We start from the raw sequence: 13687 nt of genomic DNA on the forward strand, positions 1-13687 counted from the left end.
GCCTACCCAATCCTCCAGCTAAACAACCAAACAATCAAATTCCAAAAACAAACCAAATTCTTAGGACTCATTTTCGATCAACACCTCACCTGGGAGGCTCACGTCCAAAACCTAAAAACTAGATGCAGCAAAGACCTTAACACACTAAGATGTCTCACCGGCTCTAACTGGGGAGCCTCCAAAGATACCCTCCTCTCACTCTATACAGCACTAATTAGATCAAAACTAGACTACGGCTGCGCCATATACAATACCCTAAACAACTCTCTAACTAAAAAACTTGACTCAATACAATACCAAGCCCTTAAACTATTTACACGCACCCAACATGGCAGCTCCTACACCTCACTTCAGGCCCTTACAGGGGAAATGCCACTAAATCTACGCAGGGAACATCTAAGCCTTAATTTCTGGGCCGCGTCCCAAACAAACCCTCTCATCCAAAACTTAATTAACCAAAACATTAGCCCAAGAAACCAAGCTCTAGTTCGCAAACACCCCTTACTCACCCCAATATCCCAAAGAATAACTAACTACCTCAATGAACACCAAACTCAAAATCTTAAACAAAACTGCAAAAAACCCTAAACTCAAAATACCCAAAATAGACACAACGCTAGCTAACCAAATAAATAAACAAACCGACCCAAACATAGCTAAAACCACCACACTTGCATACATACACGAAAATTGGCCAAATTGGTGTCACATATACACTGACGGATCTTCAGACCCGATCTCCAACCACACAGGCTTCGGAGTCCATACCACACAACCAGTTATATCCACACAATCTTACCGACTCCCTAACAACCAATCTATATTCACGGCCGAACTTATGGGCATGGCCTCAGCCCTGCATAACCAACAATCTAAAAACAACAATAAAATCCTAATTCTCACCGACTCCCTTAGATGACTACAAGCCCTCCAAAACAAAAAAACAAAAAAACGACCTAAATTAATAAACCAAATACTTAAAAGCTCCAACGACCTAACAAAAGCAGGCAAACAAATGACCTTCCTGTTGGTCCCCGCCCACGTAGGAATTTACGGCAACGAAAGCGCCGATAAAGCAGCTAAATTATCTCTCAAAATACCAGAAATAAGCCTCAACCTACCCATCTCAAAATCAGAAATTAAAAGTGTAAACAAACAAAAAAAATAACCAAAAAATGGCATAATCAATATGTGTCACATTTAAGTTTTAAGAAGAAGAAGAAGAAGAAGAATATTTTATTATAGTGTCACCCGCTGTACATATAAAATGACAATTAATTAAGATATTATTATTATTATATTAATGAATAAGATATTATTGTCATGATTCGCCACGCGCTGACGACGTGATAGTCCCATAAAACTCCTAAATAGGTCCATAAATCAATCAATTACTTTTTACGCAGAAATCCGTGGGTTGTTTTTTAAATCAAATTCGTCTGTACAGTTGATTTATGTTTATGTAGATAGAGAAAATTTCAGTACACACATGCGACCCCTATAGTGGTCAAGATGGGATATGACAATTCCGCGAGAAAGCGGTAGAGCGAGAAAGCGAGAATGCGGTGTCCCCTCTCGACCACCATACTCTTGAATAAATAAACGGTAAATATAAATGGCCCATATACTTCACGGAGTAAATATTGGGTTGTCTGTTCCAGTAATAGAAACATACACCAGATTCCTTGTTCGCAGTGTTGTTGTGTGATCTATACTACTCAAAGAAGATAAGGATCACCCGATTCTTTTACATTGCGTTAGTTAATATGTCTTAGTATAGCAGATTCTTAACAACTATTTATTATCGTAGTATAATTGTAACCTGTTCCTCCAGGCACCACCCCGGGGCCAGTGTTGCTGGGAGCTATCCTGGACAGTACCTGTGAGGTGTGGCAGCAGTCGTGTGGGGAGAGGGGGTCGTGCTGGGTCTACAGCAACAACGCCATGGCGTACCGGGTGCTGGCCTGGTGGGCGGGGCTTAAGGTCCTCAGCATCATATTCTATGGGCTCGCATCTAAAGTGTACAAAGCGCCACTTGATGAAATAAAAAGATAAAAAAATATTGCGGTTTTTGTCATGTCATATTATTTTACAGTTGCCTCGGGAGGGAGACTTATTACAGTCTATACCCAAAGAAAGGATATCGTCAAAATAATGAGAAATAAGATATATCAATATATAGTGAAAATCATTACATCAACGTGAGTGAGTGAGTGAGTTGGGTTCAACGCCAATTTGAACAGTATTTCAGCTATATCACGACGTGTCAGCTAGATGTGGAAGGAAATCAGATAATGATGCAGGTCTCAGACGTTTATCACTTCGGTGAAACCCACAAACACGGGTATGGTGCTGACAAACCCAGAAACATAATCGGGGCGAACATGGACGGCGTGCCCAGGGGAGGCAACTCTGCACAACGAAATGTGGCCCCAAGACGACTGGGCCAAAGCTCCTCTTCAGCGCGTGACACCTTCGTTTCACTCTCGGTAACCAGTTTGGGAGTGGCTATTACAAGAATCTTAAAATTTGCCCTCTTACCCCAAATGTAGTGACGTTTATACATTTGTTTATGTCATCATAGTGAATATTGAAAAGGTTTACCCCTGACCATATTTCCGAGATGAATTTACATTTTTCTTTGTTTGATCAGATTGGTTCGAGATTGCAGACGAACGAAAAATCAACCAACTTCCCCCTTACGTTCTTACTATATCAATTACAATGTAGTTGTAATGAAACAGAAATTCAAACTGACAATCAAAGTAAATAATTAAGCTGGGGTAAGAGTATTCGGCGTCAAGACAGTCATCACTTGTTTGTAAACATAACTGTCATTCCGTTGCGAGCCCATGCATGGTTGTGATCACCTATCACAGTGGCAGCGATGGTGTAGAGAGCTCCGCGAACGGGATATCGCTGTGAGGAGCTTGGACTGGGCCACCCGTGCCCTCCCATATTAACAATGGGAGAATCTATCGGTATCGATCCACGCAAAAGAGCATAGTCGCCTTTTACGACAAGCACGGGGTGCTGAAAACCTATTCTACCCCGCATCCTCACGTATATATATATATATATATTTCCAGTGTACAAGTGTTAAGTTGTGGAATGTTAAAATGGAGTAATGAGTGAGTGAGTTGGGTTTAACGCCGATTTTAACAGTATTCCAGTTACATCACGGCGTGTCAGCTTAATGTGGGAGGAAAGCCCGAAGTGATGCAGGTCTCGGACGTTTACCACTTCGGTGAAACCCACGAGCACGGGTATGGTGCAGACAAACCTAGAAACACAATCGGGGCGAACCGGGATTCGAACCCACAATCATAGGTTTCTGGCGTTTCCAAGGGACGCAACTCTGCACAGCGAATCGCGGCGCCTTAGACGAATGAGCCACCCGTGCCCCCTGGAGTAATGAAGCGGTACAGACATGTTTAAGTTTTTCTTAAAACGAATATTAGTAAGGCAGTTTACAAAAATAATTCAAGGCAGAGTTTAATGACTTTTGGTATGACGCGGCCGAGGATCAAACCCCGGACATTCTGATGGTACTTGTTGTTACCCTGGCTGGCGCTCGGCATTAAGGGGCCGAGACTAGTACAAGCCGGACTAGTACAAGCAGTCACACACACGTGCATGCACGTCGCTATATTCGTGCAGTAATCTTGAACGCTACGTTAAAATCCTATTCCACCTTACCTATCATTACACACCTCCATAATGTCAAACATTGTCGCTTACGCTCACCGAACCTGACCACCCGATCCATATCGGTTCTTGACCGCCTCCGTGGTCTAGTGGTAGAGCGTCCGCCCGGAGAGCGGAAGGTCCGGGGTTCGATCCCGGGCCGCGTCATTCCAAAAGACGTTAAAAGATGGTACTTGTTGTTACCCTGTCTGGCGCTCGGCATTAAGGGGCTAAAACAAGGACTGGTCGGCTCGGAGTCAGTATACTGTGTCTGAGTGGGGTATTCATGTTAAACTGCGGCATGGTATCTCAGTGAGCTAGCACTATAAATCGGCATCAGTCCGGACTAGTACAAGCAGCCACACATACACGTGCATGCACGTCGCTATATAAGTGCAATAATCTTGGACGCGACGTTTAACCCAATTTCACCTCACCTCACCTCACCTCATCTCATATCAGTTCTTAATTGTTTTAAAACATGACATGATAGGATTACAGCCATAATGGAGCGTTCGAGGCAAATTATTTTTAAGGAATGGAGAGTTAGGAGGATATTCCCCTACTTAAAACTCATCCCTACTTTTACACTTTGACAAAATATTCTTTTGTTGGAAATATTTGAAAAATAAACCAGGACTCTTTGTTGTCTGTACTTATGCTGCGTGAGTCGCCCTTGCATGATGCACGAGGAATGCGTTCTCTGCCGCTGTTGCACGTGCGCCAAGCTCCGTCGCGTGCTGACATTTACAATGTATGGAATACTGTAAGGGACATTCTCGCGATCTCGCATTCTCGCGATCTCGACCTTTGGAAACGAGGTAAATATGCCCAAAACACGAGAATGCGAGATCGCGAGAACGCGAGATTTGGCCAAAATCTCGCGTTCTCGCGATCTCGCATTCTCGTGTTTTTGGTACATAGCACTTTTTGTCAAAAGTCGACAACGCGAGAATGCGACATTTGGACATGATGCAAAATCTCGCAATCTCGCAATCTCGACTTGTCAAATTAGGCCACAAAAACACGAAATCGCGAGAACGCGAGAATGCGACATTTCATTTTCTCGCGATCTCGCGTTCTCGTGTTCTCGCGTTTTAGACGCTATCCGTGCGCATGCGTAATATCATAAGGTCAAGCGCATGCGCACATTAGTAGTCCTTTGGTCATGCTTCTTTCATGCTCTTCATTCTCCAAGTAGCATTTAGCAAACTTATGACTTGAGCTTGAAAATGCTATGTAATTTACATACACAAAGTCTGAGTCATCTCCCGTTGTTACAGTTTCCTATGTACTTTATAATCAAACCCTAACCATGCTCAATATAATTTAACAAAAGAAATTGTGTCTATGAATGTCCAATGATGGTGAAAACATTAATGTGTCCGAAAGCTGGAAACAAAACTATTACCGTCAGTGAGTGAGTGAGTAATATTGCTTAAAGCCGCATCAGCAGTATTGCAGTTATTCGCGGCTACACTGTCAGTTACAGAAATAATCACAAGCCAGTAAGTTTCTCAATGAGGCAATTTTATACACGCCTAGAATATTCATTAAAATAAAATTCTCACAGACCAATTTGTAGCATTCGGATAAAATGATACTGTCCGATGTTGTTTTTTTTGTTTTTGTATACGATACCATATTCGCTACTTTAATTAATAGATTTTCATCCGCTCCCGCCTGACAACAAAACATCCTGCCTTACATTATTCTAATGCCCTCAAATTCCTACAAATAGAAGTATCGTTAATATGAGTGTTCCTACTTTCTTTACCTGATAAAATACTCCGTACACGTAGCCCTACTGAGCACACATGATGCATGCGAATCGCATCCGCCGACAGCAATTGTACACATATGCCTAAAGTAGGTCGATAAGAACAAAATAAAAACGTTAAAAATAAAATGCCTCCTGTCTCCCATGTTTTTTAAAAAATCAGTCAAACTGTAACTATTAATTTTATTGCGGCCTTAACATTCAAATGACAGGCATGTTTATACTGGAAAAGTACCCCCAAAATCCAGCCTGGGGGACCAACATGACTCTGAATAAGTGAGTGAGTTTGGCTTCACTGCTATGAACAGTGTGTATATTTTAGTTATATCCCGGCTTGTCGGTTTAAAGGGGCACTAATCTTCTTCTCGGCTGTCTAACACTGCCAGCTAGGGCTCACCATCTGCCGATTTGCTCACTGACGCAACTGAGCGTGACAAGAGACTGGACTACCGTGTTCAAGAACACTGATTGGTGGCCTGTAATCTCTGAATCTCAGACAAAGGGCGCATGTTAATTAATTTCTTTAGCCTAAACAAACGGACAAAAAGAACGATGGAAGCTCATCGGATGTCGTTATTTGGAAATACCCCAGATGGTTATAAACTGAGGGCCCAAAGAAACGTTACCAACATTAACTGATTTGCCACTTTGAAACAAAGATGCCAACCTGTTCAAAAACAGTAAAGAACACAATTCACGAATACAGCCTTCATGTTCTCTGTCGTTCTTTGCACGTGCTTTACGGATTTTGGGAAATATTGGTGTTTTTCAGCAATTTTTAAAAAAAATCTTCCCCAAATTATCGTGCAATTTCCGGGTATAAATTACGCAGGGATCTGTTCCCTATCAATAGTTGCGATGATTAACACCAACGAACATGCCAAGACTGACCGCTGTCCAGAAGGAGAGAGCCATAGGTATGCTGCAGATAGGAGCGACACAGAGAGCGGTTGCCATTAACATGAACTGCTCCAAGATGACCATTACCAGACTGATCTCACGTCTCCGACAGACTGGCAGAACCGCAGACAGACCACGGAGTGGCAGACCATAGGTCACGACCCCGCAGGATGACCGCTTTTTACGGGTACGTCATCTGAGGAACAGATTTCTATTGGACGTCATCAGATGCCAACAGCTTAGGACATCCGGTCAGCAGACAAACAGTAACCAGACGACTACGACATTATGGTCTCCGGGCTTATCGCCCTTTCAAGGGCATGACCTTGACCCGTCAACATCGACGTGCCAGATTGACGTGGTGCAGACAACTCAGCGATGGCAACAAAGGGAATGGCGGCGAGTGCTGTTTAGTGACGAGAGCAGGTTCCAACTATTCAAACCTGATGGGCGGACGCGAGTGTATCGACGACGTGGTGAACGTACGGCTCTTTGTTGTGTCCAGGAGGTGGAACCTTTAGGGGGCGGAAGTGTGATGGTCTGGGGCGACATTTGCGGAGACGAGAAGACGGAACTTGTCATCATCGAAGGCAATCTGACAGCACAAAGCTACATTGACAATATCTTACGGCCAGTGGTTCTTCCTTTCACCCAGCGTCAACAACGGACGGTGTTCCAACAAGATAACGCCACACCCCATAAAGCCCGTATTACTAGAGACTTCCTCAACGCCAACAACGTGACTGTCCTGCCGTGGCCAGCTCGATCACCAGATCTGTCACCCACAGAACATCTCTGGGACCAGCTGGGGCGTCGTCTTCGAACACGGGTTATAATATCCAGAAACGCTCTATGTATATATTTTAACTTTTGAATGTAACAGAGCCATGTGACGTCGAATTAGTTTATTTGTACAGCTGCAGACGTATGGGATATTGTTCCTGTATGTGAATATTCACGGATACATTCCTCGAACAAGGAAGCTGCCCAAATGTATACATAAAACTGCGGTGGGTCGTAATTACGATATTTGCATTTTGTTTTCATTCATTTGCTGTTGCATTAGATAGAATCAGATTTGTTCCTTTTGTACCTGTAGGCGTGTATACATGTATATTACACTCAATGTGTACAAAGTGATTCACTCAGGCAATTTATAAAATGTCTAAATATTTCAGTAATATAGACATAACTAAGGCAACAACCAGTCTCGGGGCATTTCTCTAGATCAGTGTCCCTTTAAAATGAGAGGAAACCTTCCATTGTAGGTTTCTGGCACATCCAAGGGACGCAACTCTACACAACGAATTGCGACAACTCAGACGACTGAGCCACAAGATGACTGTATCTAGGCAATCAGCACAAAAACACGAGAACGCGAGATCGCGACACTTGTCCAATGTCGTAATCTCGCGTTCTCGCGTTCTCGTGTTTTTGAAAATAGTTACATATAACTGTATAGGCAATTAGCCCAAAAACGCGAGAACGCGAGAACGCGAGATTGCGACATTGGTCAAGTGTCGCGATCTCGCATTCTCGCGTTCTCGTATTTTTGAAAATAGTTACATATAACTGTATAGGCAATTAGCCCAAAAACGCGAGAACGCGAGAACGCGAGATTGCGACATTGGTCAAGTGTCGCGATCTCGCGTTCTCGCGTTCTCGTGTTTTTGAAAATAGTTACCTATAACTGTATTGACAATTACCACAAAAACACGAGAACGCGAGATTGCGACATTGGTCAAGTGTCGCGATCTCGCGTTCTCGCGTTCTCGTGTTTTTGAAAATAGTTACATATAACTGTATAGGCTATAAGCACAAAAACACGAGAACGCGAGATCGCGACAATTGACCAATGTCGCAATCTCGCGTTCTCGCGTTCCCGTGTTTTTGAAAATAGTTACATATAAGTGTATAGGCTATAAGCACAAAAACACGAGAACGCGAGAACGCGAGAACGCGAGATTGCCACATTGGTCAAGTGTCGCGATCTCGCGTTCTCGTGTTTTTGTGCTTATAGCCTATACAGTTGTATGTAACTATTTTCAAAAACACGAGAACGCGAGAACGCGAGATTGGTCAAGTGTCGCGATCTCGCGTTCTCGCGTTCTCGTGTTTTTGTGCTAATAGCCTATACAGTTGTATGTAACTATTTTCAAAAACACGAGAACGCGAGAACGCGAGATTACGACATTGGTCAAGTGTCGCGATCTCGCGTTCTCGTGTTTTTGTGCTTATAGCCTATACAGTTGTATGTAACTATTTTCAAAAACACGAGAACGCGAGAACGCGAGATTGGTCAAGTGTCGCGATCTCGCGATCTCGCGTTCTCGTGTTTTTGTGCTAATAGCCTATACAGTTGTATGTAACTATTTTCAAAAACACGAGAACGCGAGAACGCGAGATTGCGAGATTGGTCAATTCTCGCGATCTCGCGTTCTCGCGTTCTCGGTTTTTTGTGCTAATTGCCTATACAATTATATGTAACTATTTTGTAAGGTTAATCGTCACAGTAAACTCGCGTGCAACGGCGTGAACTGAGGTGCGCACGAACCATTGTATCCAACATCATTAAGACACTGCTTATTACTGTCTACAAACTCAAAAAGTTGGAAGAATGATGTTGGATGATGAATAAAATCTCACGCTCGTTTTTTTTGACATCAAAACGACGAAATAAACCACAACGTTCATAGAAATTTCTGCTTTGCAAATTAATGCAGTTTATTTCAAAATGGCTGTTCAAAATCACGTGACTTTTGACAATGTCAGAATGCACATTTCCCAAGTCTTTTGATTATACAGAAATATATATGTAGACTGGTGACATAATAAAGTCAAGAACACGCTCCCTTTCTTGCCTGTGAACTGACTGAATTTGACAAATATTGTCTGACAACTAACAGTCAAATAACCAACTTGGATGCCTAATGGTATTTTTCAGAAAGATTTTGTTTGTTTGTTGTTGACGCCGCACTCAGCAATATTCCAGCTATATGACGGCGGTCTGACATCAAATATATCAACACTCGTTAGGGTGGCCCAGTCGTCTAAGGCGCCGCGATTCTCTGTGCAGAGTTGCGTCAGTTGGGCACGCCCGAAACCTATGATTGTGGGTTCGAATCCCGGTTCGCCCTGATTATGTTTCTTGTTTCACTATACCCGTTCTCGTGGGCTTCATCGAAGAGGTAAACGTCTGAGACCTGCATCACTTCGGGCTTTCCTCTCATATTAAGCTGACACGCTGTGATATAACTGGAATACTGATAAAAGCAGTGTTAAACCCAACACTCGCACTTACTCTATAGATGACTACGCGTTTAATCGCTAAGAACATCGAAGAACGAAGCGGGATGTATTATACGATTAATCATTTTCTCATTTCTGATGATTCGATTGTGATCTTGTAACATTATGACGCAGTGAGTGACGACGTTAATTGTGAGAGGGAAGTGACCGTCAGGTTGCTCTCCATAGGTGTTGAGGCATTTCCATCGTAATGGCGGCTGCATGAAGACGATAAACATCCCAGTGTCACCCACAGGGTACGGGTAATTTACTTGTTTGTCGTGTCTCGAAATATGAATTGTAAATAGTGTATCATGCCAAATATATGGTGAGTTACTGAATAAATACAGCAGTTTCAAGAAAGTGGTAATTGTATTTATAATGTTAAGTGTATTTTACAACATGGACCAGGTTTATATTGTATCTTATGAGTTATGTCGGGATCGAGTTATCGCCCTGGATGAATTGTTTGTTTATTATAGGGTTAAGATAATGATTTTGTATATCATTGATTATTAAGTTCATGTTCATGTACAGAATATAGACGTATGTTTATATGAACTGAATGAATGTGTGAATATGTATGTGTATGAAACCTATGCAGTATTGTTTTTATAATGTTATTTTTTTGTACATTAAAGGATGTCATTATCTACTCGGGCAATAAACACTCACACCCGTAGCCTATGTTTGAAATTGTATTTTCCTTCACAATCCCCGATTACAATATGACAATCGGTTTTGGGAGAAAAGGTACGTGTAATCGACCTGAGGATTGTGTGAGCATATGCGGGAAATACCCGCCTTAAATAGGGGTAAATATTTTTAAACCTTGTACATTTTATCAACATCCTTAAAGAGGGTGTACATAATGTTGATATCTCATATAATCATTAAACGACTCGTGGTTGTTGTTTATTGTACAATAAAACACTCGCCCCTCATGGTTTATTCTCCCTGCAGTGTTTTATTGTACTCCCACTCGTCGTTTATTTCTTTACTAGTGGCCCGCTCATTTATGATAACATGCGGGCGGTTTAATGATAATTTTATCCATTTTAACTATAAAATAATGTAAAGCGGGATGGTTTGTAGTCAGGTTGGAGCGGATGAAAATATGATAATTAATTTTGTATTTCAAATTGGTCTATGAGAATTTTGCCTTTCATGAATATGCTAGCCGTGTATAACATTGCCTCATGGAGAAACTCACTGGCCTGTGATTATTTTTGTAACTGTAGTATTGCTGGTGCGGCTTTAAGCAATATTACTCACTCACTGACGGTAATAGTTTTGTTTCCAGCTTTCGGACACATTAATGTTTTCACCATCATTGGACATTCATAGACACAATTTCTTTTGTTAAATTATATTGAGCATGTTGAGGGTTTGATTATAAAGTACATAGGAAACTGTAACAACGGGAGATGACTCAGACTTTGTGTATGTAAATTACATAGCATTTTCAAGCTCAAGTCATAAGTTTGCTAAATGCTACTTGGAGAATGAAGAGCATGAAAGGAGCATGACCAAAGGACTACTAACGTGCGCATGGGCCTTGACCTTGTGATATTACGCATGCGCACGGACAGCGTCTAAAACGCGAGAACACGAGAACGCGAGATCGCGAGAAAATGAAATGTCGCATTCTCGCGTTCTCGCGATTTCGTGTTTTTGTGGCCTAATTTGACAGGTCGAGATTGCTAGATTGCGAGATTTTGCATCATGTCCAAATGTCGCATTCTCGCGTTGTCGACTTTTGACAAAAAGTGCTATGTACCAAAAACACGAGAACGCGAGATCGCGAGAACGCGAGATTTTGGCCAAATCTCGCGTTCTCGCGATCTCGCATTCTCGTGTTTTGGGCATATTTACCTCGTTTCCTAAGGTCGAGATCGCGAGAATGCGAGATCGCGAGAATGTCCCTTACAGTATTCCATAACAATGCGTGCTACACGGCTCTTTATAATTACGTTGGGCCATAAACTAGTATTCATTAATCGCTTGCACATTGTTAATACATGCTGACGGGAATAATAGGAAATATAGAGCCCCGAACAAGGGATATTTGTATTACCTTATTTGTTTTTTCTCGCCAAAGGTTTATCTAATTGCTTTAAATATGAACATTGTTGTAGGTAACCTGCTCTAACACAAAATAAATACATATTATATTGAGCTTTTACCATTATGCAAAATTATGAAAATATTTAACAGTTAATTTCTCACCACATGTGCCGCCGTAGCTGAGGTTGATAATTACACGTTATCAAATCAAACGATGGGGGTTCGTATCCCGCTGGCGACACATGTTTTCGAAAAAAATAGAATTATTCACTTGACAATAAATGTAAAAAATAGTTCCGTCTGTTCCAAGTGGAAATTTATTCAAATGTTCATTCAAGATAATGTACATTTGACAAACAACTCTCCATTCCTGAAAAATAATGGAGCGTTGAAACAATAGAATGACGTCATAGAAGTGTTTAAACTTCAAGGAAAATGAAAGGTCTGCTTCGTGTGCAGAAAAAAAAATCAGTACATTGTTGTCGAGACAAGCATCATCCGGCCAATTGTCAGGTCCGTTTAACCCTTGCTCATTGAGGAAAACAACGATGTGAAACTATTGACATTTGATGTTGTTACTTTAAGTGTTTAAGAGGTCGCCTTCTGCCTTAGCAATTTCGGCTGACCTGTCCCTCTTTGGGGCTCATGTGTGTGAGTAGGGTACACATATCTATTGTGAGTTTGGTATTCACATAATTTCTGTTTTTGTATTGATATGATTTCTATTTTCGTATATTGATATACTTTCATTTTTATCTTTGGCTGCTCTGTTTAATATACGTTCGAGTACCTGCCCATCTCTCTAGAGTTAAAAAAGTACTCACGGAAATGAAAAAAAACTGTTTTTCTTAATTTAAAAATCGACACAAAGTGTTACGTAGCTGTAAATGCGAAATAAAAAACAACTCGAAAAGTACTAATCTGGATTTGCTAGTTTGATCTCAGTGAACAATACAAAATGTACTTTACAGGAGGTAATTTGTCGGCACTTTCAACATTCAAAAATAAAACTAAGTCCAAATTGACATAGCAGAAACAGACTATGCGCATTATGCACCTGTTCTCACCTGTCGTCAAGGTGTCATAGGTCACCTTGATCTACTTACACCTGGTTATGCCCTGTTTCACAATAGCCTGTTTTATTCACATTTTTACACACTTTTACGTGTAAAAAGGCACAAAAACATTTAATACGCTGTATTTGTGCCACGGCCCAATTAGTACTAATTTAGTTGTTTGAATATTTACATATTTTGTATATTAACTGCATTTATTTAAGATCTGAGGTCGAAAAAACAGGTTTTTTTCATTTCCGTGAGTACTTTTGGCAATTGCAACTTTCCTTTCATTTGAGTATGAGTTTGGCTTTTTGTGGATCTTGGGTTGAATTTTGTACAGCCATTTGCTGATCTTACTTGCGTCCCACTGGGCTTGCCATCTTTGGGCTATGGAGGCTTTGCTTTTGCTTTTTATTTCTAGTATACTAAAGGGAATAGGCTGTATCCCCGCTTTGTCTAGAGCTAGCTTCGCCAATGTGTCTGCCTTTTCATTTCCATAAATATCTATACTGAACAGCAAAAACTTTTGTGACATTGAATAAGATTTAATGCGAAGTAATGTTTTTTACCAAATCTGAAACAATTTCGGTTTGCAACAGATAAAAGACTCCTGTAAGTGTTCAAGTGGTTTAATTTGCCATACCGACTTCAGAAAATGCGTGATTTCATTAAAAAAACATGAACATGCCAAAATGTCAATTTACAAATCAATAGCGTGATTGTCCACCTCTGGTTGCGATGCATCTTCGTCTCATGTAACGGACCAGGCGTCGCACAAAGTCCTGTGGGATATCTGTCCATATCTGCTGGAGCATGTTTCGAAGTTCATGGAGTGTCCGTGGAACACGTGGTTGATGTCGAAGGCGCCGATCCATCTCAACCCACATGTGCTCGATTTGTGACAGAT

At 41.4% G+C, this 13687-nt stretch overlaps 1 protein-coding gene across 1 annotated transcript in view; it reads left to right on the top strand.

Moving 5' to 3' along the window:
* The window catches only part of LOC124124821 (solute carrier organic anion transporter family member 4C1-like), a 74651-nt gene extending 72591 nt beyond the window's left edge, over nucleotides 1-2060 (top strand). Inside the window, exon 13 of the mRNA XM_048403188.1 lies at nucleotides 1835-2060. Within this exon, the coding sequence (XP_048259145.1) occupies nucleotides 1835-2055 (221 nt within the window). The 3' untranslated portion in view covers nucleotides 2056-2060. The remainder of the gene's footprint in view (nucleotides 1-1834) is intronic.
* Nucleotides 2061-13687: the final 11627 nt, after the last annotated feature.

The sequence above is a fragment of the Haliotis rufescens genome, unplaced genomic scaffold, assembly GCF_023055435.1.
Source record: "Haliotis rufescens isolate VD_foot unplaced genomic scaffold, xgHalRufe1.0.p SCAF_3, whole genome shotgun sequence".
NCBI lineage: Eukaryota > Metazoa > Mollusca > Gastropoda > Lepetellida > Haliotidae > Haliotis > Haliotis rufescens.